The sequence below is a fragment of the Nycticebus coucang genome, chromosome 2 (assembly GCF_027406575.1).
Source record: "Nycticebus coucang isolate mNycCou1 chromosome 2, mNycCou1.pri, whole genome shotgun sequence".
NCBI classification, from domain to species: Eukaryota; Metazoa; Chordata; class Mammalia; order Primates; family Lorisidae; genus Nycticebus; species Nycticebus coucang.
The window spans coordinates 43,868,552-43,895,367 of NC_069781.1; the positions used below are offsets into that span (position 1 = coordinate 43,868,552).

Sequence of the window (26,816 nt, forward strand, 5' to 3'; positions counted from 1 at the left end):
GATAATGATTATATTAGTGGCAAGAACCACAAACAGGAGGTTCTTGGAAAGACAGGACCAGACTTCACAATCTAGAAGAATGTCTCTACTTAGCAGACCACAACAGGGAAAAACACAACATGCTGGGTTCTCCAACAGCACTTAACCTCAGCCCTGTACTTGACTTTGAAGGACATTTTATCTTAATGTACTATTTTTGAGTAGGATTAAAAATTATGAAAATAGCCTATTACTTATTCCTAAAGTTTTTTAGTCTTGTAAAGAAACTTGTCCAGTGGCTGTGATTAAAATTTTCTAATTTCCACCTAATAAAATAGAGTGAGTGAACTCTTCTTTTTTATATTTTTATTAAATTGAGGTCCCCATTTCTTCTGCAATTATAAATATGTATGGCTATATGCGTTTATAGGAGCAAAAGAGAGTGGACACTTCACTTATTGTTTCAGCCTCCTTATCTGCAGGATAAGGTAACAGAAGCCATTGGGAAATGGAGGCCAGGATCATGAAATCCCACAGGAGAGTGGTCTCATCAACATGAATGCTACAAAGATATCTCTGGCAGCACTGATGTGTCCCTAACACGAATTAGCCCATGTATAAGTGAGCTGCTCTTGCTCTCAGGGAAAGGCTCAATTTTGGATAAAGTGCACCAAGTCCAACTTTAGTACTGGATCAGAGCCATAGTCATACATCTCTGTACCTGAAGATAAGTCAGCCAAATTTCTCTCAATCATCTGAATTTCCATGGCCAGAAAGAAAAACTGTTTCCCTGTTATGAGACAGCAATTATGGACAGAGAATATGACAGTGATAACAGTGTAAAGGGCAGAGTGGTGGGGAAAAACAGCCCTATCCTCTAAAAGATTGGACTTTTGACAGTAGAGGGATTTAGTGATGATTTACAAAATATATCCCAGTCCATTCGAATATTTCAATCCCAAATCAAGAATCTTAATTTTATTACTAGTATCTTGTCCTTCCATGCAAATGGACAGGGAATATTCTTACCATAGAGTCAAGCCTTTAGCTAATGGGCTTATGTTTACTCTTGGCCAAATGAAGAGAAATCCTTGTTATTTTCCAATGAAATTTTCTGTAAGTTTCTTCTCAGTTATCTGGTATTTTCAAGCTGATTTTTGGTTCCCTTCTCATATCAGGAGAAAACAGGTTACTGTTCTAAGTAGTTTCCAATACACATACCCATAGGACCAGGCATAGTGGCTCACTCATGTAATCCTAGCATTCTGGGAGGCTGAGGTGGGTGGACTGCCTGAGCTCAGTAGTTCGAGACCAGCCTAAGCAAGAGCGAGACCCCGTCTCTAAAACTAGGCAGGCACTGTAGTGGGCACCTGTAGTCGCAGCTACTTGGGAGTCTGAGGCAAGAGGATCACTTGAATCCAAGAGTCTGTGGTTGCTATGAGCTATGACACCACAGTACTCTATTGAGGGTGACAAAGTGAGACTGTCTCGAGAATAAAAAGGAAAAAAGAAAAAACCACCCACACACAGAATCTCTAACGCCCCTGACCAATCCATTTGGACAAATTTGACCCAGAGGTTAAGGTAGCATTAACTGCACAGTATGGTGCTTCTTCTTAGGGGCAATAACAGTACCCCTAAGGGTAAATCCTGCACAGTGCCTCAGACTGAAGAATTACAGCAAATGATAGGCCTGAGTTCCTAAGAGACTTTACTCAAAACTCTTATCAGACATAATTCTTAAGGAAAGTAAAAGGTAGAAACTAATATCCTGGAAGAAGCTATGCAAATCCCTGTGGAATAGGATATGGAACACAGATTATCCTAAACCATACTTTGCACTTTGTGTTTTACTTAATTCCCTCATTGCCACTGGACAAAGCATCTTAGAAGACTTGAAAAAACAAAATAAGTCATTCCCATTTACAATAAGATATAAGTGCTTAAGGCCTAAGGAAGCTTCCTAGCCCATCATGTAGATGTACTTAATACACATCACTAACTACTTGCTTCCTCTTCCTGCCCTCCCTTCTCCATTTCCCATTATACACGGCACAGCAAACCAGAGTGAGTAAATCTCAGGGCCCAGCCTTTCTTCAAACAGGAAGCTCTGTGTTTCAAAAAATGAATTACATTTGCCACTAGAGAGAATGAAAATACCCACACATTAGCTATTGGTACTTAACCCCTTATTAACATGAAGTTCAAGGGCAAGGAAAGATATAGGAAGGATAAAAGCAAACTAGACTCATCTACCACTAAGTCATTTGCATCATCATAAATGGTCAATTCCTTAAAGCCATTTATGATGCTTGAGTTGAGAACAGGCCTTTTGTTGGTCACTGATGTCTTGATGCTGTTCAGAGTGACTGACTGCTGTATATTCAAAACAGAGTCAGTGCTAGCAGGCACCATCTCCTCTTCTTGTTTTTCTGGTTGGTGAATTAACTCAGAGACAGTGTAGTGCTCTTCCTTGTGTTTCCCTGAAGGACTTGTGGAGCCACAGAGGTTGCCTTTGGTATCCCAATGTTCCTCAGATGCTGGGATTTTCTGCTGGTTTTCTGCTTCTCCAGGCCCTGAAGCCTCCAGCGCACATACACTTGGCTTGGCCTCCAGCTGCTCAGATGTCCCAGAAGGGTGAGTATAGACCTTAGCTGGCTCAGCATTTGCCTCAGATACTTGAGAGGATTCCAAAGCTTTGTTAGCCTCACTAAAGCTAAGGTCCTGAACACTGCTAATACCTGCAACCAGAGGGGAGAATTCTGCAGGTTTTTGTTCAGAGACTCCTTTGTTCTCTTTTGACCATGGAAACGAAAGATCCAGCTTCATTCCAAACCCTAGTTTTGGATCACTTGTCAGCACACTCCCTTTCTCCTCACTACCTCCCTCAAAGAGACTTGACAACTTCTTAAAACTGGACATTAAACCAGTCTCTGCCGCTGTATTGCCAGAGGCGGAAAGTGGGGGGAAAAAAGAGCTCAGTTGTTTCCCATGGTCTGTAGCAGAGGATGGAAAGCGGAGCTTTGGCCAACTGGTCATGTTTGGAATTTCAAAACGAGGCCTTGACTGCTTGGTTTCCTGAGGGACTGCAGGTGGATCTTTCTGGGCATGAAGTAGTTCACAAGTTTCTTTAGCACAAACCATAGGCTTTTTCAGTGGAGGAATAGGAAAGTTCCCTTGGGTTTCCAGTGCGGTGCTCTGGCTCACATTTGCCTCACTTAATAGAGTAGTATCGGTTTCTAGTGAATTGGCTGTATCTGCCTCCAAGAAATCTTGGTTTGTGGAGGCAGTTTGAATAGTTGGTTCTGGCTCAAGAGGAAGAGATAGCTCAAATGGAGAAGGAAGCTCTTCGCCAACACAGGCAGGATCTGGATGTGACTGTCTTGGCAATGAAATATGTTCTGCTTCCAATGATGCCTCTGTGTCTGTACCCTGCAATATCCCCATGTCTCCTTCATCACTCAAAGACAATCCTCCTTGCCCAGTATCATCCCCCGAGACAGAAGACATAACAATTATTTCAGAACTTTGGGGTTCTGGAATATTTTCAGGAGTATTATTGTTTTGCATTTTAGTTGTTAGTTTAAGATCATCTGTCAAGGTATCTGATTCGGACTTTGCACTAACCATAGTCATTCTACGGTCACCGAGAGTAGATTCTAAACTGGGTGCTGCAGAGGCAGCTTCTCTCCACAAACCTTCTGAAGGTCCTAATCCTACAGCATCTCTGGAACAATTATTTGGAAGCTGTGAAGTAGCTGGGATAGATGATTCTTGTTTGTATGTCTCAGTTTTGGGACTTTTGAAAATTCCAAATAACTGACCTTTGAGGGGCTGAGATGACACACCAGAAGAAAGAGAGAAAAAAGAGTTTTTCTTTGGAGATTTAGGAGTGGAGAAAATTCCAGAAAGTGTTTTGGGAGGTTCAATTAAGCCCCCAGAGAAAGATTTCACTTTGGTCACAAACCCTGAAAGCATTTCTACTGAAGAGCCTAACACTGATTTGTCTTCCTCTTTACCTGTATCTTGGTTCTGGAGATGGCCCACACATTCTGGCTCTGGAGAGAATGAGGCTGGCTCCAGGATCTGTGGTAAGACCTCATCAGGACCCTTTTCTAGTGGCAAGTTCAATGGGTCACTAGTTAATCTTTCATTTTGGTGGCAGTTAGTACAAGTGTCTAAATCATTTAACTTTTCAAATAAATGGTTATCACGCGAAAAAGAGTTGGTCAGTGAGTCATTGGGGAAGGCCTTCTGGTTCAAAGCCTGCTCTTCAGTAGGAGTTATCCCAGGGGTCTCTGGGCCAATAAGGAATGTTTCAGCTGGTGCCTGATATTCAGGTGAAGAAGGAACAGTATCTTTTTGCAACTGATGCATCTGGAAATCTGTTGAAGATGTCCCTGACCCATTAATTGAACTCAGTTTTCCCTCATAGTCGTTCTCTATACTGAGTTTATCTGTAAGAGAGGTAGCCTCAATAGTGTTACTGATGGAAATACAAGGTGTCATTTGCTTTTCATGAACTACTTCCTGGGTTATGCTGTCTTTATGACCATTGGCAACTTCTTTCATCGCTACGCTACCAGTGTCTACAAAAACACTTGCCTTCTTACAGGGCTGAGAAGTCACTGGAGCAATAGTTGAAAGGCTTTGTTTTTCCTTAGGAGTCTCCTGCTTTTGATCCATAAAGGGTAAGTTGAAGAAACTAAAAGTAGAGCTTTTATGAGAGGGATCCTTCTTGATGTTTAAGTTCGTAGTGTTAAAAAAGGAAGGCAGTGTAAATAGCCCTTCTGCTTGAGATTTGGCTCTTGGTAAAGTAGTAGAGGCTCTGTTCTCAGACTTTTCAGATCCAGTCAGAAAAGCAAATATACTCTTTTTGGTTGGCATCTCTGACTGAGGTGAAGATGTTGCAGCAGTTGAAAAATTCCCATCTTTGTCAGAAAAGTGATCTTGTTCATTTGAATTCCTTCTGCTCTGAGTATCAAAAGATATTTTATTATTTCCTGAAACTTCTGTCACTGTAGATACACCTCTAGTTTCTCTTGAAGAATTTCTGGAAGACCCTTTGAGACTACCCATTGAGAAAGATGAATTAGGTGACTGCTGGATTAGGTTGTCTCTGAATGGTAGATCTTTTTCAGTCAAATTATTACCTTGGATCTCCCTAGCTGATGGTTCCATAAGCCCACCATCATCAATAGTAGTCTGTTTGTTCAGACTTCTAACTCTAACCTTTCCTTTAAAGGAAACTGATGCAGCAGGAGTCTTCCCAACACCCTGGTTAGTTAGCTGTACAGGAGGAAGAACTGACCTGATCTCATCCTTATTTGTTATTGAAGAAACAGACATGTTTTCAGTTGTCTGTATAGGAGTTACACTGCTTTTAAAGAAATCCCCAAGGGTACCAAAAAAATTTGAAACTCCAGAATATTCTTTCTTTTCCTGAGATGGTATCTTAACATTTCTATCACCAATCATTTCTAAGTTTGGTGATTCTTCTTTATTCACCTGAGTTTCAAAGAGGTTCAAAAATCCAGATGCCTGTTTTTCATTTGCTGTTGTACTCACTGAAGACTCTTCTCCTCGACCAAAGAGTTTTAATGCACTTTTAAATAACGTACTCTCAGACACTTTGGAGGACTGGTCCTGGGGAAGCTCACAATTCTTGTGTTCATCCCTGCTACACTGTGGTGCAAGAGGAGCTGAAATGGAGTCCACTGTAATGATTTCATCGTCTTTTATACTTGCATTAGCCTGAGGAGTTGCTTGGCTTAGTAGGCAACCAGATTGTAACAAACTTTGCTTTTTCATATAACCACCTTTATTTAAAGGGAATACTTGCCTTATGTTTTTAGTAAATTCTGGTTGTTGAACACTGGATTCTATCTGTTTCACTGAATCCTGCAGAAGACTGTCTTCTTTATTTGGGGAATTACTCCCTAACTGCTTACTCAAGATTAATGACTGACAGCCATCATTTTTGAGCTCTGCTAATTTTGACTGCTGATCCATTTTCTCCATGGCCAAAGATTCTAAGGATTCACTCTTACCAAAATTCAAAGCACTCCCAACTGAAGCACCCAAAGCAGAAGTCACTTTGCTCACTGAAGATGTCTCTTCTGTTTGCTGTGAGCCTTTAGTCATATTTTCAGGTTGAACCAAAAAGGCAACTTCTTCAAAAGAAGACTGAAGCCAGTGGGAACAAGAAAGGTGAACTGATGAATCTTTAGCTAGTGGCCATTTCTTTTCTCTCTCCCTAATATGATTTCTATTTAAGATCTGATTACTAACAGTCTGGGGCTGATTTCTGAGATCCAATGTACATTCAAAGTCTTTAGGACCATATGGCCTTTCTTTGAAAGATATAAAATCTCCTTTAAACTTTTGAGAGATATAGCCTGAAAAATCTAATGGTTGATCCTTTTGGCCATTACTTGATTCTTCAAGTACTTGTGAATTAGTTTCTAAATTTAGAAGCAATAATTCCTTATTTCTTGGCCAAGTTACAGATAAATCAAGAGGCTCATCAATTGGCTTCTCTTCAATACACCACAATATTTCATCTTCCTTGTCAGGTACTTTAAAACTACAGGTAGAAATAATGCTGTCATCCAATATGATACTTGATAGATCATTTGTTTGTAAATCACAATTCAAATACTCTTGATAAGAATAATCAGGTACAAATAAATATGCATACTCCCCAGAAGAATCAGTTAAGAAAGAATAGATATATTGACCATCATGAAACATGTAATATCCATAATCCCCATCCTCTGATGGCCACCAAACTCCATTTTCAAAACATGACAACCATTCCTGGTACTCATAACCAAAACTTGAAAAAACAAAGTTTTCATCTCTTCTTAATGATTCTTGACCAACTATGGGATATATAGTCTTTTCATAATCTGAAGAATAACTTAAGTCAATGGGTAATTCTTCTAGTGAATTCTTAGTATCATTAATTGGAAGATGACCAGAATTTCCATATAATGAGTTAGCTGCCCACACATCACCTCTTAATAAGTAATCTTCATTAAATGCTAACTGGTCAAATGATTCATATGGTAAGTCACACCAAATAACACTGTTTGGTTTTGTTCTCCACTCCAAGATATTTGCATTTTGATCTTTTTGGCAAAAATTTATCACTGGGTTTTCTGAGTCAAGCCACAAAAAAGCATCAGTGGATGGAAATGTATTTTGATTCAACATACAATAAACTGGCTGAAATTTTCGGGAATTTTTAGAGAAATCTTTTATGTCAGTGTTCCATTCAATACAGAAAGGACTGTCCTTCTCTTCAAAAGCCTGATAGCGGTTTCGTTTATTTAAAATGTTAGTATTTAGTACAGGTGAATTTAGTTTGTTTGAATTTTCATGCAGTTTTGCCTCCAGAACATTGTTTAGTGTTGGCCTCTTAGCAAAAGATATCTCGAAGGTGCTTGGCTGAGTGCTTGGAGCTCCATGAAGTACAATGTTCTCAGAAGACGGGGAATGCTTTTCATTTTGGTTTTTCCATGTTGGAGGGCAACAATGATTATCAACCAAAGCATCAAATAATGGTATATTTTCTTCAGGTAATAAGCAGGTTTCTATGAAGCCAGAAGTTTCATGTTTTTCATCATGGTTCCTCTGATTCTCAGAAGTCACACATGAAGCAGCAGGGACCTCATCCAAGGGTAAATACTCATCTCCATTTGAACTCTTTATGTTGCCTGAAGACATGAACTTTGCTTCATCTGGTTTATGGTCAGTCATACTGCTGTCTGATATCAGGTTAAATATTCCAGAGATTAAGTTTGGGGTAGTATTCTTGTGATGGGAGACATCATTTTTCAAATTTAATTCTTGTTTACTAGACAAGTTTTTAGGAGAAGAAAACCTATTAAATAGTCCAGAAAGGAAGCCTCCTTGGGCTTTTTGCTCCGAGGTTTTATCTACAACTTTATCTTCATTAATTTCACTAAGCAAAGTTGATTTTGAAATAGTAGAAATAAACTCTAATGAAGAGTCTGATACTGTAGAAGATGTCACTTGTATAAGATTCTTATTTTCTCCTGAAGGATCTGAAGTTATATGCTCTGTAGGCACAACTCCAGGGATGGCTAAGGTGTCTCTTTCATCATTCCCTACTGCTGTGTCATCATGTGGATTTAATTCCTCTATGTTTCCTAATTCCTCAAGATCATCGTTAATATTTGTAACCAAATCAGACTTCATTATATTGAGTTTGGCATCTTCAAGACGATTTATTTGGTCATTCTTATTAAATTCCTCTGTACTGCCAAATTTGCCTAGATCATTATGAATATTTGGAACTGAATTAGATTTTATTGAACTGAGTTTGGCATCTTCATGGCAATTTCTTTGGATCTCCTCATCAGTGGTTACTGCTGAGACATGAACATTTTGGTCCTTTATAGAGATATGGCTGTTGGTGAAAGGAAATTTAAACAAAGGAAAAATACTTCCTTTCTCTCTTAAATCTTGTTGCTTTTCAGAATGCTCAAGAACTCTAAAAAATGGAATATGTCGTTTTCCACTAAAGGAAAAGGAATGTCCATCTTTCTTAGGGCCCTTTTCCCATCCCTCTTCCTCCAACTGGTCAAGTTTTGTAGATTCTGGGAAAGTTTCCTTTGAACAGGTCTCAGGGGAAGTGAGAAAAAACTGGCTAAATGATTTTCTAAGTGGCTCAAGAAAATCATCATCACCAGTAACTTTGTCCTCTTCTAATAATTTGGAAGAAGCCTCTTTATTTGTGGTTCCACTCCCCTCTATACAAGGATGTTCTGGATTATCTTTGGCACATATATTTGGTTGATCTGGTAATAAAGACTGGTCTATACAGGATTTTCCTTCCAACACACTTTCCATATCATCTTTCTTACCTGCAGAACTAGCTAAGCTTGAAGGTTCACTGGTCACTTGGGATGACAATAAATCTTCACCTGTGGGCATTCGGATCCAGCCTGTAGTTTCTCCATCACTCCTATTTAAAGCAATGGTGCTACTACTGTCATTGTCAAGAGTGCCTTCCCTTTGATTTGACTCCAAATCACACCCAACAAAGCTTTCCTTTCTTGGTGGCTTGCTCTGGTCATCTTTTTTGGTTTCCTCCTTTTCTGAAAAAATCTTTAATGGATTTAACATGCTGAAAACAGACTTTATAACTGAACCCTGACTCTGTGGAACTGAGTCCCTTCCAGTAGTTTCTGCTGCATCTTGAAAGCTTAAACTTCCAGTTTTTTTGCCCATGTGCTCATTTCCAGAGATTTTGCTATATCTGCATGTATTCTTATTATCTTCTGTTTGAGAGGATGATGAAGATTGCATGGAAAGATCCTTCTCTAATACTGACTTGGCTGTGGGTCTAGATTCCAGATTAATCATCTCAATTTGATTAGGCGTTTCTGTATTTTCTGGAACTAAATAAGCCAGCTTTTCCACAGAGGTTGTCAGATGCTTTGTGCCTGAACCTACCCTTTCTGTAAGTGAACTGAACAAAGAACCAACAGCACATTTTACTCCATTCAACTCAGGGAAAGAGATGGCCTTGTCCTTCTCATTCCTGACAATGGTTATAGGTGGTATTTGAACCCCAGGTATTTTCTCTTCTACATTATCAACAGTACTATTGTGTTTACATATTTTTTTAGTTTTTGAAAGGGAACCAAATCTATTAATCTCCTCTTCCTTCTCTGCTAAATAGTCTGATACTGTTTCCACAAAACATTGAAGCTCATCCATGGTGTCACCATAGTCTTCCTTGGACTCCTCAACAGAGGAAGGGACTACCTCTTCCACGGAGCGCCTAGACAGATCTCCAAGTGTTTTTGTATCACAATTCACCCTTTGAAATGGCAATAATGAATTTGCTACATAATATTCTTCAGGAAAGTCTCCAATATGATGAACATTGGATGGATGCCATGTTGGTAACAGCAAACCTTCCTGATTATCAGAAACAGGGGAACCCAGAAGTTCATCAGAAGTACTACTAGTAGAATCTTCAATAATATCTAATGGAGTAAAATTAATGACATGCTGGTTTGAGCCAGATGACTTTTCCCAATTCTTTAAACAACCAGGTACATCACAATCATAACTTTCCAACTTAGTGGACCATGTCCCATGCCTAACCACAAATCCATTTTTGCAGGGGTACAAAACTGGGTAATTTTGTTTCTTTTTTTCCTTGTAGCAAAGGTTATAATTTTCGGTATCAGAATATGTATTTTTGGAGTTAGTCTTAGATCCAGATATCCCATATTGCCTTCTTTCACTGTCTTTATAATGACTGTATAAGGGTGTTTTTTTCCTTCTCCTATCTATTGTATCATATTTCTGAGGGTATCTGGAAAAAACAGATGTTTCGAACTTAAGGCCAAAATTAAGGGCAGTAGATAATTTTGTTTGTTGGCTCTGAGATGGTATCTTTTTCCAATTCTTGTACTTTGGTTGTTTTTGTTGGTTGTAGTATTTATTAGCTTTGGAAAGGGTTCTAATTTCTTTTACCTCTGCTTCCTTCAAGCTTATGTTACTATTTTCTAGAAACTCTTGTGCTATTTCCCCCTCTATTTCCTCATATATATCTTCTTGCTCTTCATAGCCAATATCAGAGAAAGAAGAAATAATCCTAATTTTGTCATTTTTAGCCTGTGAGCCTTGTCTATATAAGTGGATAAAATTGGAGGAAGAACCAGGCAAAGAAAAAGGGAGAGACAAAGAAAAGGAAGAAACACGTTAAAAGATTTAATACAAGTTCAACAAGAAAATTAGGATAGTAAAATCACCAATTAATAAAAATAATTCAGACTAAAAAAATAAGAAAAGGAAATCACATGTTCTTAAATCAATGCAGTTCTTAAGTCAATGCATTTTATCAATGCAGTTGAATAGTTTTTTCCACATCCGAAAAAGAACAACTATAATAACAATTTTTAAATGACTCAACTTATAACCATGTCATTGGTGAGCTTTTTAGGATTCTTTTATTTTCTAAAAAACAAAAAAAATGAAATATGTTTTATCGGTATCTAGAAGTATTAAACATACCATGAAAATATATCAAAGGATTTCAAGAAACCTAAATTTGCTGATGAATTTGAGTCTAAAATAAAGCCAAGTTGTTAGCTTGCTAAAAGTTATATTTGAGACTATACAGCCAAGAATATGGTCAAACATATTTCTTTTAATAAGAAAAATTATATACAGAACAAAATAGTTTTTGACTAATAACAGAACTGAAACATTGTTACATTACCAAAAAAAAAAGCAAATTACTTAAAGCACTATTATTTGTCATTTGTGAAATCTAAAGGCTATATGCATTGAGAATCACAGCTGAAAAGAAAATCTTTCCCTGGTAGTTCATTAGCAAATATACCAGGGGGAAAAAAGAGAAAGAAAAATCTTCCTATACTGATTACAACAGGAGAAGCTAGCTAGCTACACATGCAATTTAAATCAATGAATATAGAAAACAGCAGACTTTTCTTTCAATTAGGTTACAGACTGCTTGCTTCCTATGTATTGATGGGTGGAGTTTATTTCAATATGTTCCTTTATAGATCTAATATCTAACAGCATTTATTTAGGAGACAGAAATAAGATCAACTGTAAGTTGACCACCCAAGGGTCTATAACAAACCGGTCAACATACGGAGGTGGTCAACATAAGGAACTAGGCTCACTATACTGATACATACATGTGATGCATGTGCAGTTTATGAAAATTAGGTCAACTTAAGGAGGTGGTCAATATAGGGAGGTGGTCAACTATGGGGTTCTACTGTAGTTGTTTAGTCACTAAAAATCTTCCAGGGTCAGACTGATATTCTCTTGACCCTTCTTCAACACTAGAAATGCTTTGGCTTTATAATATTCTAACAAAGTCCAACTCTATTACCAAATCTCAAATTATGTAAAAATTCTGTTATTCTAAACTCAGTCAAAAGCCCATTTGATTGAATTACAAAATCCAACTTAACACATTTTTTACACGCAATTTACATGCAATTTCAAACAAAACTCTAGCCTAGAAGAGGTCATTATAGTTCCAACTTGAATCAACAGTTAGCCATGGCTATAATAAATGTGGCTATTTATTTTTACATTTCTATATTTACTGGAAAATATACTTAAACACATTTATTGCCTCAAGGATGTTAATTTTCTTCTGGAAAAAACTGTGTAACTTAAGAACTTAGACTATTCCCATGAACTAAGAATGAACAACAGAATAGTTTAAAAATTAATGCTAGTGATATAATTTCTTCAAACTTTTAAAGGAGAAATCATTTCAAAAGATTAAGTTAAAAATGTCTATAAGACTTAAGAATCAATTAACTTCTCTGCTTGAAATGACAAACTATTTATTTTTAAATTCCACTTTATATACTGATACACAAAGTTCAATTTACCTGAGAACAGTAAAGAAAAATTTTAAGTAAAAACATAACTTAAAGAACATCACTAATGCTCCTCTAAGGGTTATTTATTATAGCAGTAACACAGGAAATAAGCGAAATAATAATAAGGTAACAATTAGGTAAATTAGTTTGTCCAAATCAAAGAATATGCAGTTATTTAGATTGATGTGCCATTATTACTGCTGCCCTCCACATCTAATGCTTGCAAACACAGAAGAGAAAAAAGGTGAAAAGAAATTTTTTGGCTATTATATTTCTTTCTTAAAGTAAGGTAATACAAACAACTAAAAACAAGTAAAATATGCAAGCATTCAATTTAAAAAGTAGCATAGAGTAGGCACCAACTTGAGTAGGATTCTTGACATGTTTTGCTTTAGAATCAGATTATGAAGAGATTTCATGCTATGTTGATAAATAAAATTTTATTAACAATATTTTCTTTTCTTTTCTTTTTTGAGACATAGTCTCAAGCTGTCACCCTAGGTAGAGGGCCATGGTGTCATCATAGCTCACAGCAACCTCTAACTTATGGACTCAAGCAATCCTCTTGCCTCAGCCTCCTTACTAAAGGCACCTGCCACAATGCCCAGTTATTTTTTAGAGATGGGGTCTTGCTCTTGTTCAGGCTGGTCTTGTCTCAGTTTTCTATTTTTAGTAGAGACAGGTCTCGCTCTTGCTTACGTTGGTCTCTAACTCACGAGCTCAAGCAATCCACTGCCTCGGCCTCCCAGAGTGCTAGGTATGGACTACCACATCCAGCCTGACAATATTTTCAGAGATAATAGTAAACTAGAACAGGATATTGGTAGATGGCTCCAGATAAAAATTAACCAATGTAATAGCTTGGTGAGATGGCAAAAAAATAAGAGATTGTCCTATGGTCTACTGAATTTTAAAAATTTAAAGCATAAGCTAAATTAGAATGGTTTTTAAAAAAAACAACCTCCAGGCTGTGTGCAGTGGCTCATACCTGTAATCTTAGCACTCTGGGAGGCTGAAGTGGGTGGTAGCTCCCAGGTTTGAGACCAGCCTGAGCAAGAGCAAGACCCCCCATCTCTAAAAAATGGCTGGGCGTTGTGGCGGGTGCCTGTAGTAACGAGGCTGAGGCAAAAGAATTGCTTGAGCCCAAGAGTTTGAGGTTGCTGTGAGCTATGATGATGCCACAGCACTCTTTGAAAAAGTGAGACTCTTATCTCAAAAAAAAACACCTCCAATCAATGAAATAATTGATTCAGGCAAGGATCAATGGATGCTAAAATCATTGGGTAAAATGTTGTTGGGGAAAAAGAATATTATTAATGCAATCTCAGGTATCACCCAGATATTATTATTATTTTATTTTATTGAGACAGAGTCTCACTATGTCACCCTTGGTAGAGTGCCATGGTGTCACAGCTCACAGCAACCTCAAATTCTTGGGCTTAAGCAATTCTCTTGCTGCAGCCTCCCAAGTAGCTGAGATACAGGCGCCTGGCTATTTTTTGGTTGTAGTTGTCATTGTTATTTGGCAGGCCTGGGCTGGATTCGAACCAGCCAGTTCTGGTGTATGTGGCTGGCACTGTAGCCACTGAGCCACAGGTACCAAGCCTCACCCTGATATTATTAATTACAAAGGAAAAAGGTAACTTTACATTGAAGAAATATGGCATATACCAAATTCCTTAACAAAAAGATCCATCTATGTCTGGGCATGGTGGCTCACACCTGTATTCCTGACACTTTGGGAGGCCTGGGCAGGAAGATTGCCTGAGACCAAGAGTTTGAGGTTGAGGTTGCAATGGGCTATATGATGACACCACTACATCCTAGCTGGGTGAAAGAGCAAGATCCTATCTCAAAAAAAAAAAAAAAAGAAAAAAGAAAAGAAAAAAAGTATGTTCTTCTTGTATTGTGAAGAAAATATCACTTTATGTAGTGTTTTTGCCAAAAATGTTTAACCTGATTCTAAACATAAAAAAACAAACAAAACCAAACTAAGCAGCATTCTCAAAACTACTAGCCTGGAGTCTTCAAAACAGTTTTCTTAAAAGACCAGAAAAAAGGGCCAGGCACAGTGGCTCACACCTGTAATCCCAGCATTCTGGGAGGCTTAGGTGAGTGGATTGCTTGAGCTCTGGAGTTCAAGATCAGCCTGAGCAAAAGTGAGACCCCCATCTCTAAAAAAAATAGCCAGAAGTTGTGGCAGATGCCTGTAGTCCCAGCTACAAGGGAGGCTGAGGCAAGAGGAACACTTGAGCCCAAGATTCTGAGGTTGCTGTAAGCTATGATGCCACAGCACTCTGCCAAGAGTAACAAAGTATAACTCCATCTCAAAAAAAAAAAAAAAGATCAGAAAAAAGAAAAGGGAATTTTGCTAGATTAAACAACAAGGCTAAGGAAACATGAAATTCAAATACAATACACCATGATTCTTGACTGAATAAGAAAGGAAAAAATGTAACAGAACATTACTGGGATAACTTAAATATGATCTATATAATATTATTATATCATTAAATCTCTTGAATGTGATCATAGTATTGAGTATATAAGAGAAAATCCTTTTCTTAAGAGTACCATGCTGAATCGCCAAAATGTGGAAACAGCCTAAATGCCCACCAACCCAGGAATGGATTAACAAACTGTGGTATATGTATACCATGGAATACTATTCAGCCATTAAAAAAAATGGAGACTTTACATCCTTCGTATTAACCTGGATGGAAGTGGAAGACATTATTCTTAGTAAAGCATCACAAGAATGGAGAAGCATGAATCCTATGTACTCAATTTTGATATGAGGACAATTAATGACAATTAAGGTTATGGGGGGGAAGCAGAAAGAGGGACGGAGGGAGTGGGGTGGGGCCTTGGTGTGTGTCACACTTTATGGGGGCAAGACATGATTGCAAGAGAGACTTTACCTAACAATTGCAATCAGTGTAACCTGGCTTATTGTACCCTCAATGAATCCCCAACAATTAAAAAAAAAAAAAGTACTATGCTGAATGATTTTCTGGTGAAGTAATATGGCATCTGCAACTTTCTTTTAAATGGTTCAGAAAAAAAAGCAAGTGCATATTAAAGAGAATGAGATAAAGTAAATGTGGCAAGATGTTATAAAAGATAAATCTAGGAAATACGGGTGTTTACTGTATTATTTCTCCAAATTTTATGCTTGAGATATTCTTTTTAAATGTTAGAGGAGAAGCACATGTGTATGTATTTGCCTTTATACTCATATGAAAATAGACTATGGAAGGATACATAAGGAACAGTAGGAAAGGAACTAGGAGACAGAAAGGGAATGGAATGGAAAATGACCACAGGTTTGGATGGGAGATTCTTCACTGCATGCTATAGTGTACCTTAAGTTTTACTTAATTATATAAATGTTTTATATTCAATACTTAAGAAATTAATAAAATAAAATTAAAACAAAGTTCTAGCAAAATCTGCTATGATGAGATCATACTGGTTTTCTTCTGAAGTTCCTAAGGAAACGCTCAGCACTATGTATTATCCAAACATTTAACATCTATAATTTTCTTCTTTTATCTTAGTGAAGGGTATATCAAAATCACTGAGTCAGGAGGGATGGTAGGCAGATTTTGTTCAACCTTACATCCTAAATGGGCATCCTCTCACCACGTGAGAATCACTTATCATAAAAATGTATTCCTGGGGTGGCGCCTATGGCTGAGTGAGTAAGGCACCAGCCCCATATACCGAGGGTGGCAGGTTCGAACCCAGCCTCAGCCAAACTGTAACAACAACAAAAAAATAGCCAGGTGTTGAGGCAGGCGCCTGTAGTCCCAGCTACTCAGGAGGCTGAGGCAGGAGCACTGCCTAAGCCCAAGAGCTGGAGGTTGCTGTGAGCTATGATGCCATAGCACTCTACCAAGGGCCATAAAGTGAGACTCTGTCTCAAAAAAAAAAAAAAATAGTATTCCTGATGACAATATATAAATGTAAGTGTGTAGAAGAGAAAAAAAGACTAAGATGTAGTAATTTACACAAAATGATTGTAGTTTGCTACACTTCTACCACCACCTCAGATTAAAGCAACAAAATCCTTATTGTCAGGTGTATCATAGGACCTGGTAATTGAAAGTACTTTGTTCCTAATACCCACCTGAGGGCTCGCCGCTCTGGATAATCGAGGTCATAACTTTGCATAGAGTCATTGCAGGAGTCCCGGGAACTGCCCTGAAGTAGCAGCTGCTGTGGCAATTGCACTGGCACAGGGAACTGGTGCACAGACGCATTGGGCTGGGAAGTTGTATGGTAAGGAGGTGGGATGCTATTGCTGGTCTCACTGCGATAATCACTATCTCGGTCATCCATGGCACTATCAGGGTCTTCAAAAGCTGTGGAATAAGCACAGTCAATCAAAGCACTCCATCCTTATTTAGTTCTTCGGAATTTTTACTGCTTCTAGCTTAGTAGACACAAGCCTGAACCTTGAGAACAAAAGCAAACTGAGCTGCTCATGAGCCCAGTGACCTCAAAGCCACGAACAGAACTGTCTCAAGTAATACCCACAAATCTCTCTTCTTATCAAATGAGATAAGACATTTGGTTTAATTTTAGAACACATTCCTAGAGAAACTCCAAGTTATGTTTTCCCAATGTAGAACTCTCTGGAAATTCTGCTTCTTTAGCTATCATAAACCTAATTAAAATCTGCTTTTATTTATTTTTTCTATTTTTAGTAGAGATGGGGTCTCAGTCTTGCTCAGGCTTGTCTCAAACCCCCAAACTCAGGATATACACTCATCTTGGCCTCCCAGAGTGCTATGTTTACAGGTGTAAACCACTGTACCTGGCCCTAAAATCTGCTTTTAAATGTCACAAATAGATTCTGGTCCACTAACATTATCAAAGGTGGGGGTATGGAGCATAGGGAATAGTTTTTCCACATCTTAGAGAAAAGAAATTTTTGTTTAAAGTAGGGTGGTGTTCTCAGACTTTAAAATGTATGAACTGACCCAATAAGCAGTTCCAACATTTGAAGCTGATACTGGAATCCAGAAGGTCAAAACCCAGGCTTAGAAGTCAAGTCACAGGCTCTAGACACAGCTGAGAATAGCATTAGTCTTACTACTTGCTGCAATGTGGGTTTTTCCAACAATTCCTGTCAAGCACCTACACCCTGGGGTCGGAATTCCCATTCTGAGCACTGGCTAAGAAGAGAGGAAAATGTATGCACTGCCAATGGGATCTTGCTGACAAGGCAGCTAAGTTTATCTAACAGTAGTGACTACAATTTCATAGAATGATTTCTGCTTTTCAGACTAGCTCCTGACCAGTTTTTTTCCTAATGTTAGCTAAAATGACCAGTTAAAATAAATACCGTGCTAGGAAAAGGAGCTCAGCCTAATAGTACTTTAATGCTTTGTACTGTTTCATAGGGAAGAAGCCATATCTGACATGATACCCATATATGTGTGATTAACAAGGCCCTACATATTCTTTCTTGCCAAATCCCTATTTGGCTTATAATGGAAAAAAGGAAGATTCACCATTCCCAAAAGGAGATATTTTAGTGAATAATGAACTCCTTATATTGGTAATTTTAAGATAATATTAGTAGCCACGTGGACAGCAGAAGCCACCTGAAGACCATAAGATTAGTCTTGTTCAATTGCTCAGGAAGGAGATATAGACCTAAATTCATGCACTGGAAATGGAAAAAAGTTTATGACCTAGAAAAAGAAAATTCCAGAAAGAATTGACAAAACTTGGGGACAAATGGAAGGTAATAAGGAAATGACTCCTTAGCTTCTGTTGGACAACCTGGTAGATATGAATTCCATTGAAAGACAAACGTGGGTTTTATAGGCACTGGATTCCATATAACATTTGTGGGTACAGCTGAGGGGTAGAAGTAAGACGATCTTACAAGATTTTCACATTTAAGTTTATGGTAACATGTTAGTATAAAAAAAAAAGAGAGAGGAAAGTAATCAGAAAAATATCAACATGAAAAAGATTGAGAACAATGGTTGAGAACAATTCAAATGGTTGAGAACAATTATTAGTAAGACTGCCAATTAAAACAAGTAGTCCTTTTACCAGGGCAGGATCAGCAAAAATTGAAAGCAAAACCAAACAATGGGGATGCAAGCATTCTGCTTACAAAGCATTCTGACACATTAGGAAAATAGACTTGGGAGGCATTGGTTTTAGCCCTTGATGCAGTTGTTCTTCTGAAGACCAAGTAAGGATCCAGAGACAAAACCAACATGCCATTCAGACTTAATTCTCTCTGAACCTACAAAAGAAGTAAGTCTGAAGAAATTGGGACTGGACTATTCATGCATACAGAGGAGGGGGCAGAGACATCAAAGGAGACAAAATGAGAAGTTTGCTTGAACTCCAGCATGAACAGTATCAGCACAAAATCAAAAGAACTAATATTTAATGTCCAAAGAGGCAATGATGATAGACAACCCTATTGATTATGAAGTCAAAGAGTGTAGCTCAGCCAGAGTTGGGAGCCAACAGTCCAAAGAAAATACTCACATGTACCCTTACTTTCTCACTGCATCTGACCCATTATTCCTAAATAATGCTCTACTTCATTTTGCTAGGCTATGGGGAAAGAATACTCTACAACTTTCCTAAAGGCTAAGAATATTTCTATACTAAAGAAATCAAGGGCAAATATTAAGAAACAAAGGGTCCATGGAAAGAAGAGACAGGGAGAAGAAGAGAGAATACAGAAAGCAGAATGAAGCAAGAGAAAGGAAATATAAAGAAGTGAAGTGTGACAAAGGAGAGGAATAGAAAAAAGCAGGGAGAGGAAAAGGCCAACTTTTCTCCCCCACATCACCTCCTATTTCCCTAAAAAGGAAACCTCCTGGCACCACCAAAGTAGATTAGAAACTAAAAGGGGAAATTTAGGAAAATGTGTAATATTTCAGCTTGGATAAAAGAACTGTTTATAGTGTGTCAGTGTCAATCTCTTGCCAACTCTGCAATCTACTCCACAGCACCATGTCAGACCAGAAAACTCCTGGCTTTGCAGAGAAAAAAATCTGAGTACAAATTTGATTATTCAGCCTAAGGAGGGACTTGTGAGCTAGTTTGAAGGCAAATATTGAAAGGCCTCAGCAAAGTATTTGAAGAATGGAAAACTCAAAAGCTATGAACATTTACTCGTTCAAATATTTATTGAGTGCCTATATGTGGAAGGCTAAACAACACAGAAGACTCAGAGTATACAGTCTAATAGGAGAGAGAAAATATAAATACAAATATTGAAAATTTTATAAGGAAGTTACTACCATGAGAATAGCACAAACTTGATTTGTGCTATTTGAGTTAAAAGGAAAGTAAAATCATTTCCTCATAGAGTGAGTAGGGAAAGCTTTATGGATGTTAAGGGTGGGAGGATGGATGCCTTCTAGCAATCCAGATAAACGCAATAGCATGATTAATAGGCCCAGGGGTGGGAAAGGCTATATATTTTTGAGAAACAGCTTGTAGTTCATTTAGAAGATGAATAAAAGGACATGGAGAGAATGAGAAAAAGTAGGCTGGGGAAAGTAATCCAACCTGGGTAAAGAAAGCCCTCCAAGCACATAATATGCACACAAAACTGAATGAAATGCACAACAATGAGGCTCTCTGGTATGTAACACTCCTGGACTGAGTCCTTGTCTTTGAATCCAGAGCACAACTAGAACTTTACCAGCCAAAGAAAGGAAAAAAATTCATACTTTTTTTCATGACTTGGTTACATTTTCTTCTTTTTTCTTTTTCTTTTTTACCAATTGTTTTGTAGTTCTTTCCCACAGACCTAACAAATACTCCTGCAGGTAAAGCAAAACCACAATGTTACTCTATGAGTATGAGGCATTTCCAACAATGTTTGGCTACAGAAAAAGCCCCATTGGGATAGACCTCAACTGGTTACTTTTTTCTATTTGAAAGCCTTAACTTATCTGACTCTTTTAGGCTTCTATTGATCCATTCCCTAACAGCAGAAATACTCAGGATTCAAATCACAGAAACTACATACTTCAAGAGAAATTCCAGTGACAGGACAAGATTTGGACCTTCTTAGCACCTGTTAGTTACTTAATCACTGAGCCTCAACCAGATCCCCTTTTCAGTTGGGTAACACAACCAGTAATGTCAGAGCTGTGTATTTTATTAATGAGAACTGGCTTCTCATTCTCTAAGTTGTAGAACAAAGATGGCCTCCAGCCTAGTTGGGATGCTTCAAGGAAAGTCAAAGCCCACCCTCAGCCTCTTCTTTTGTTCACAAGAGGTTTTTGGTTGAAATGACATTCATGCTTTACTAGCCCAACAGTCTATTCTGCATATCTCACCAGACTTAGTATTATATAGACAAACAGCCCAGCCAAATCAAAATGCAAACCAATTACCCTGAGACTAGTTCATCTTAGAAAGAGCCTTTTTCTTCTGGTCACAGCACTCCTTAGCCAAGGGACCAAAGCAAAGGGTTTCTTATACTCAGGAACTGACAGTATTACTTGTCATTGGTAAATAATAATCAGGAAATAGTGTTGGAATGGCAACTAGAACTCTGGTTTGAAATTTATCTCCACACACACACACACACACACACACACACACACACACACACACACACACACACACACAGTCTTAAAGAAATCAGCCTAAAAGGATATAACATTCCACAACAGGTAATTCTTTCCTGAAATTCAAGTGGGAGAGGAGGGGAATGGAAATACATATGTTTGTATGCATGAATATCCAGCTTCATAGTTCAGAGGGAGTTTGTTAAAAGGTAACATCAAGAAAATTAGAAGGAATTGCAGTTCTTACGTACTTTGCTGTTCTCCCCAGCCCAGATAGGTCCAGTGACCTAAGAAAACCGTAAAGAAGAGCAAAAGAGTGACAGAGATAATTTTAGAAGGAATTCAAAGATCATCTCCCTATCCCACCATTATAAGCCTTACCTTGCCTAAGCCTATCCCACTTGTTTTCCACTAACTTTATGTAACAGAGTATCTGCCTTCTACCAAAGATAAGGCAAATCTACACTTGTTGCTTGTTGTTACCCCCTACATAGAGACTAATAAAACAAAACTACTGCTTACGTACTATCCTCTTTTTTAAAGAAATGAAATCTTGCTATGTTGTCTAGGCTAAACTCAAACTCCCAAGCTCAAGAGATCCTCCTGCCTCAGCCTCTTGAGTAGCTAGAACTACGTGCCTGATACCATACCTAGCTCTCCATACTGTCTGAAAACTCCTTCTGTCCGAGGTCTCTGTCAGAACAACATTATTTAGGAGCCCACGTACTCTTCCTTAGTCAAAAAGAAAGAAAGAAAGAAACTCTTGATCTCCTGCTCTAAGAAACCCCTCCTTGTCTATATTTACCAAACCTGAGCCTATCACAGTATCTCCATGAGGTGCTCAGCTCTGATCCCATGGGTAAGAGAATGATTCTCTTGTCTGGGAGCAGTAATGTTCAATTTTGCTGCTCTCTACTGAAAGTTAAAAGGTCAAAGAACAGCACTTTTCTAGTAAGTAATAAAACACTCTAGCATGTTGGATCCACAGAGATAGCTCCTTTTTCTGAATTACTTATCAATTTTTAATAAAATCTATTAAAACACAATCATTTTGAAGAGCAGGAGAAAACTGAAAACGTTTTCTATTCACTCATTTTTCACAAAAATCCAATATTAACTAAATTTAAATCCTATCTCATACCCAAACATATAATAATCAGAGGCAACTGGCTGTGATAAAGAAATAATAAAAAATAGGCCTTTAATCCCAAGAAGTAAGGAGTAGGTTAGCTTCACAGTTAAAAATATGGGTTTTAAAACCTCAGTTCTTCGGGCTGTGCCACTTACTAACTATATGAGTGATCTTGAAAAGTTTTTGAAAAGTTATTATAGGTATTTCTTCAACTATAATATAAAAATAATAATAGCATGAGTCTCACAGGGTTATTGTTAAGTATTACATAAGGAAAAACATGTACAATGCTTAGCACAGTCCCTGGAACACAGTGAGCAACTAGCATTTGTTGTCATTTTGTCATGTTTGCCAGGTTTTTGCTTGCCTTATGGGTTCCTAATAAATAGGTGGCAGAAAGAAAATAATGCTTAGAACCATATACAGGGGAAGCCTTTCTGACAGACCTAAGGTCTACTAAGGGATCTTCAACATCTGTCCAGAAAACCCTCAGAGTTCTGAGTGTGGCTCCCTTGAGAGTCTGCAGTAAGACTCAAAATTCTGGCAACATCAGATGATGCCAGCCTTAGCTGGTTTCATTACCTGAGTTAACCCCCAAACCTGGGCACATGGTACTACTAATCAGTCACAGGCTGTTTAATTTAGCTATACACTGACAGCCAGTTATCTTCCCATGTACCACGTAGGTCTCTTCTCACCCCTCAGAAAGGATATGTTGGACCAGTGTGCCATTATTAAATTTTAATAATTTAACTTTCTAAGCATGGGGGGAAGGGAGGTAAAAGAAAATGCTCCCAGGCTATATAGCACAGTTGCCATAGCAACTGCTAGAGGGTAATTACCTTGTTTCTTTTTAAAAGAAAATGGAAAAAAATAATCACATAGAACCTCAGAATATGTCTATCAACCGAGATTGCTCTAGGCAAGTGACAATGCTATTTCTCACTATAACTCTGAGCCCAAAGAAGCTTTTCCCTGCAAAACACTGCCACATCCTTAAGCACTCCATGGCACCATGCAATAGTTTCTTGTATATAAAAGGTGCTCATTAAATATTAATAATTTTAATGATTGTATTAATCATTGTATTAATAATTAATAATAATTAATATTAATTATTAATACAATAATTAATAATTATATTAATAATTTTAATGATCCCATCTACGGAGCTCATCCCTAATCCATTGTAAACTGCAACAGAAAAATAGCCGGGCGTTGTGGCGCACGCCTGTAGTCCCAGCTGCTCGGGAGGCTGAGGCAAGAGAATGGCCTAAGCCCAAGAGTTAGAGGTTGCTGTGAGCCGTGTGACGCCAGGGCACTCTACCGGAGGGTGGTACAGTGAGACTCTGTCTCTACAAAAAAAAAAAAAAAAAAAACAGTCATGCTCACTGACAAACGGGTTCCCCATTTTCACCACTTTAGCCCAGTTCCATAGTAAAAGAAATAACATCGGTTTAATTAAGTATCCTTCCCTACCCCCAAAATGTATTTAAACAAGTCACTAGCTAGTAGAATAATTACTAAGGGTAGTTATGTTTTGCTAGGCCTCAATATCAAGAAAGGAAAGGAGAGATGTCCCGGGAAAAAAAAAATTATACATTCTAAGACACATTTTGTGAACTGAAAATAGTTCTAGCATATTTGAATGAGAGGCTATAGTTATTAAAGAACCTGATCACAAAGAGACTTAAGGAATGCTAGAAATTTGGAATTATCTAGAGGCCAACACAGAGCTATCACAGCTTTTAAGAGAGGAGAGACAAGATCAGATTTGCCATTTTAAGAAAGAACAGTGTGGGCTCGGTGCCTGTAGCTCAGCAGCTAGGGTGCCAGCCGTATACACTGGAGCTGGTGGGTTTGAATCCAACCTGGGCCTGCCAAACAACAATGACAACTACAACCAAAAAATAGCCAGGCGTTGTGGCGGGCACCTGTAGTCCCAGCTACTTGGGAGGTTGAGGCAAGAGAATCGCTTAACCCCAAGAGTTTGAGGTTGCTATGAGCTGTGACACCACGGCATTCTATTAAGGGCAACATAGTGAGACCAACATAGTGAGACTCTGTCTCAAAAAAAAAAAAGAACAGTGTGTACAATGATGGTTGTTGGGGTGGGAGAGGGTTAGTGACTGGTATCAGGGAAACTGGTATAAGGAGGCTGTTGTGTTCATGAGCTATAGCCTGAACTAGGGAAATGGTAGAGGGAATGGGAAAAAGTGGATAGATTCATTTTTGGAGCTAAAATCAATAGGGCTGAATGAGTAACTGTGGAAAGTAAGAAGAATAAGAAATGTTATTGCTTAGTTTTTAACTCAAGCTACTGGATGAATATGACATTGTTTGCTGAGAAGAGAAACAAAAAAGGGGGGCAGGTTGAGGGAGATGATGAATTGAGCATTAGGCATACTGACTTTGAGGTTTCAATGGGACAGCCAGAAATACTGGTGTGGAGCTCAGGAAAGAGATATGGAGCAAAAGACTTGGAAGTTTTCAGACTATAAGCTCCCATGAGGGCAGAGATTTTTCTGTTTTGTTCCTCTGCTATATCTTCAATGTTTAATAATAAATAAATAGCTAACAAATACCAAGCACAAAGTAAAAGCTCAACAAATAATTATACATGAATAAAAATAAAAATGCAAGTAAATATTATAAGAACGCTAAGGCAGAGTACAGGTAAAAAAGAACAAAAACAAAACCTACATAAGAGAGGGACTCTAAAGAACAACATTTAAAAAGCAGATGGAGGGCGGCGCCTGTGGCTCAAGGAGTAGGGCGCCGGTCCCATATGCCGGAGGTGGCGGGTTCAAACCCAGCCCCGGCCAAAAACCACAAAAAAAAAAAAAGAAAGGCAGATGGAGATGGAGGAAAGGGGGGTTAGAACTGACAATACAAAGGTCAGTGAGGCTGTGGAGAAACTGGAATTCTCACACACTGTTTTTAAGAATGCAAAGTGACAGAACACTAGAACACTTTGAAGAACAATCTAGGCATTTCTTTCTTTTTCTTTTTTTTGGAGGTAGGTCCCACTCTGTTTCCCCATTTAGAGTGTCCTGGTGTCAGAGCTACCACAACCTCAAACTCCTGGACTCAAGTGGTTCTTCTGCCTCAGCCTCCTGAGCAGCTGGGACTATAGGCATTCACCACCAGGCTTGGCTAATTTTTCTATCTGTTTTGTAGAGACCAATGGGTAGGGGTTGGGAGTATGGAGTGTTCCTCCTCTTGTTCAGCCTGGTCTTAAACTCCTGGCCTCTCAAAGTGCTAGGATTACAGGCACCAGGCCTAATTTTAATAAGAATTTCTTGAAGCTCTTATTTAAAATGCAGATTCTTAGACTCTACTCACAGAGATTCGAATTCAAAGGGCCTGGAATGGCTTAGAAATCTGCATTTGTTGTTGTAGTTTTTGGAATCTACCTTTTAGTAAGCAACTTGGTGAATAAATCCCATGCCAATGATTCTTGAATTACACTGTTAAAAACACAAATATAGACTTTCCTATATGAAAAAAACCACCATCTCTCAGAAGTATAGTCCTCCTGTTTTGGTGGGGAAGAAGAGGCAGCCAGACCCACTTCCTACTGAGCTGGAAGACTAGTTCAATGTGATCATACAAGAAAGTGAAGAAAATTCTAGCAGTTCTAGAACCCAATACAAAATGAATCCTCTTTCCTAGAAGGTGAAACCTCTGTACTTACCCTATCCCCAAGGCTAACTGACTAGGGCTACAGCAACATATTTATCTTGTTTCTAGTGGAAAATGTAAGAAATCAAAAATAGTCACATTAAAAAATAAGGTCTGTAATTATCAAACAAAACATAAAGCAACTATTACATCACCAATTCATAGTCCAATGCTGGCTAATTTTTCCATTACACTAAAATGGCAGAATATGGCTCAGCACCCATAGCTCAGTGGTTAGGGTGCCAGCCACACTCATCGGGGCTGGCGGGTTCGAACCAGGCCAGGGCCTGCTAAACAACGACAACAATAACAATAAATAGCCAGGCATTGTGGCTGCACCAGCAGTAGTCCCAGCTACTTGGGAGGCTGAAGCAAGACAATCACTTAAGCCCAAGAGTTTGAGGTTGCTGTGAGTTGTGATCCCACAGTACTCGACTGAGGGCAACATAGTGAGACTCTGTCTCAAAAAATAAATAAATAAAATAAAATATCAGAATACTTGAGCTCTAGACTAAATGTAAACAGCCATCTGTCCAAGCAGTGACAGGAACTCACCTATCAATTACTAAATTGTAGTAATTACTGGGTAGCTCATAAACAATAAAGTTTGTTTGTTTTTTTGTTTTTGTTTTTGTTTTTGGCCAGGGCTAGGTTTGAACCCACCACCTCCGGCATATGGGACCGGCGCCCTACTCCTTGAGCCACAGGCGCCGCCCAACAATAAAGTTAAACACTAGAAATTATTCTCTTCCCTTTTGTAGAAAGTTGATTAAGTACCACAGAACTTCTCTTTCTACGGAAAATAGTAATAAAGAACCTATAGTTAAGAAAGCACTTCAACCTAACAAAGGAATAATGAAAAGGAAAAATTAATGACCAACCTTACTTGGGAATATAGATGTAAAAATCTAAAATAAAATATAGATAAATCAAACCTAGCATTATAGTAAAAGAATAATTTATCATAATCAAGTAGGATATATTATAGGAAGACAAAGATGGTTTATTGTTTTATAATAGAAACTGATT

The 26,816-nt window shown here is 38.3% G+C and overlaps 1 protein-coding gene and 1 non-coding gene across 11 annotated transcripts in view; both read right to left on the reverse strand.

Annotated features, from left to right (window-relative positions):
- Positions 1-26,816, reverse strand: part of UNC13B (unc-13 homolog B) — a 267,137-nt gene that overhangs the window by 115,561 nt on the left and 124,760 nt on the right. For 6 of the 10 annotated variants that reach the window (XM_053569596.1, XM_053569590.1, XM_053569542.1 and 3 more), the window contains exon 8: positions 16,531-16,765. In XM_053569596.1, coding sequence (XP_053425571.1) covers positions 16,531-16,765 — 235 coding nt within the window. Of the gene's footprint in view, positions 1-16,530; positions 16,766-21,222; positions 21,259-26,816 lie in introns of all 10 variants that reach the window. The other 4 variants (XM_053569562.1, XM_053569551.1, XM_053569604.1 and 1 more) reach the window with 1 other exon arrangement.
- On the reverse strand, positions 20,175-20,312 carry LOC128580307 (small nucleolar RNA SNORA18). The gene has a single exon (XR_008378606.1). It is a non-coding gene; the product is annotated as a small nucleolar RNA SNORA18 (small nucleolar RNA).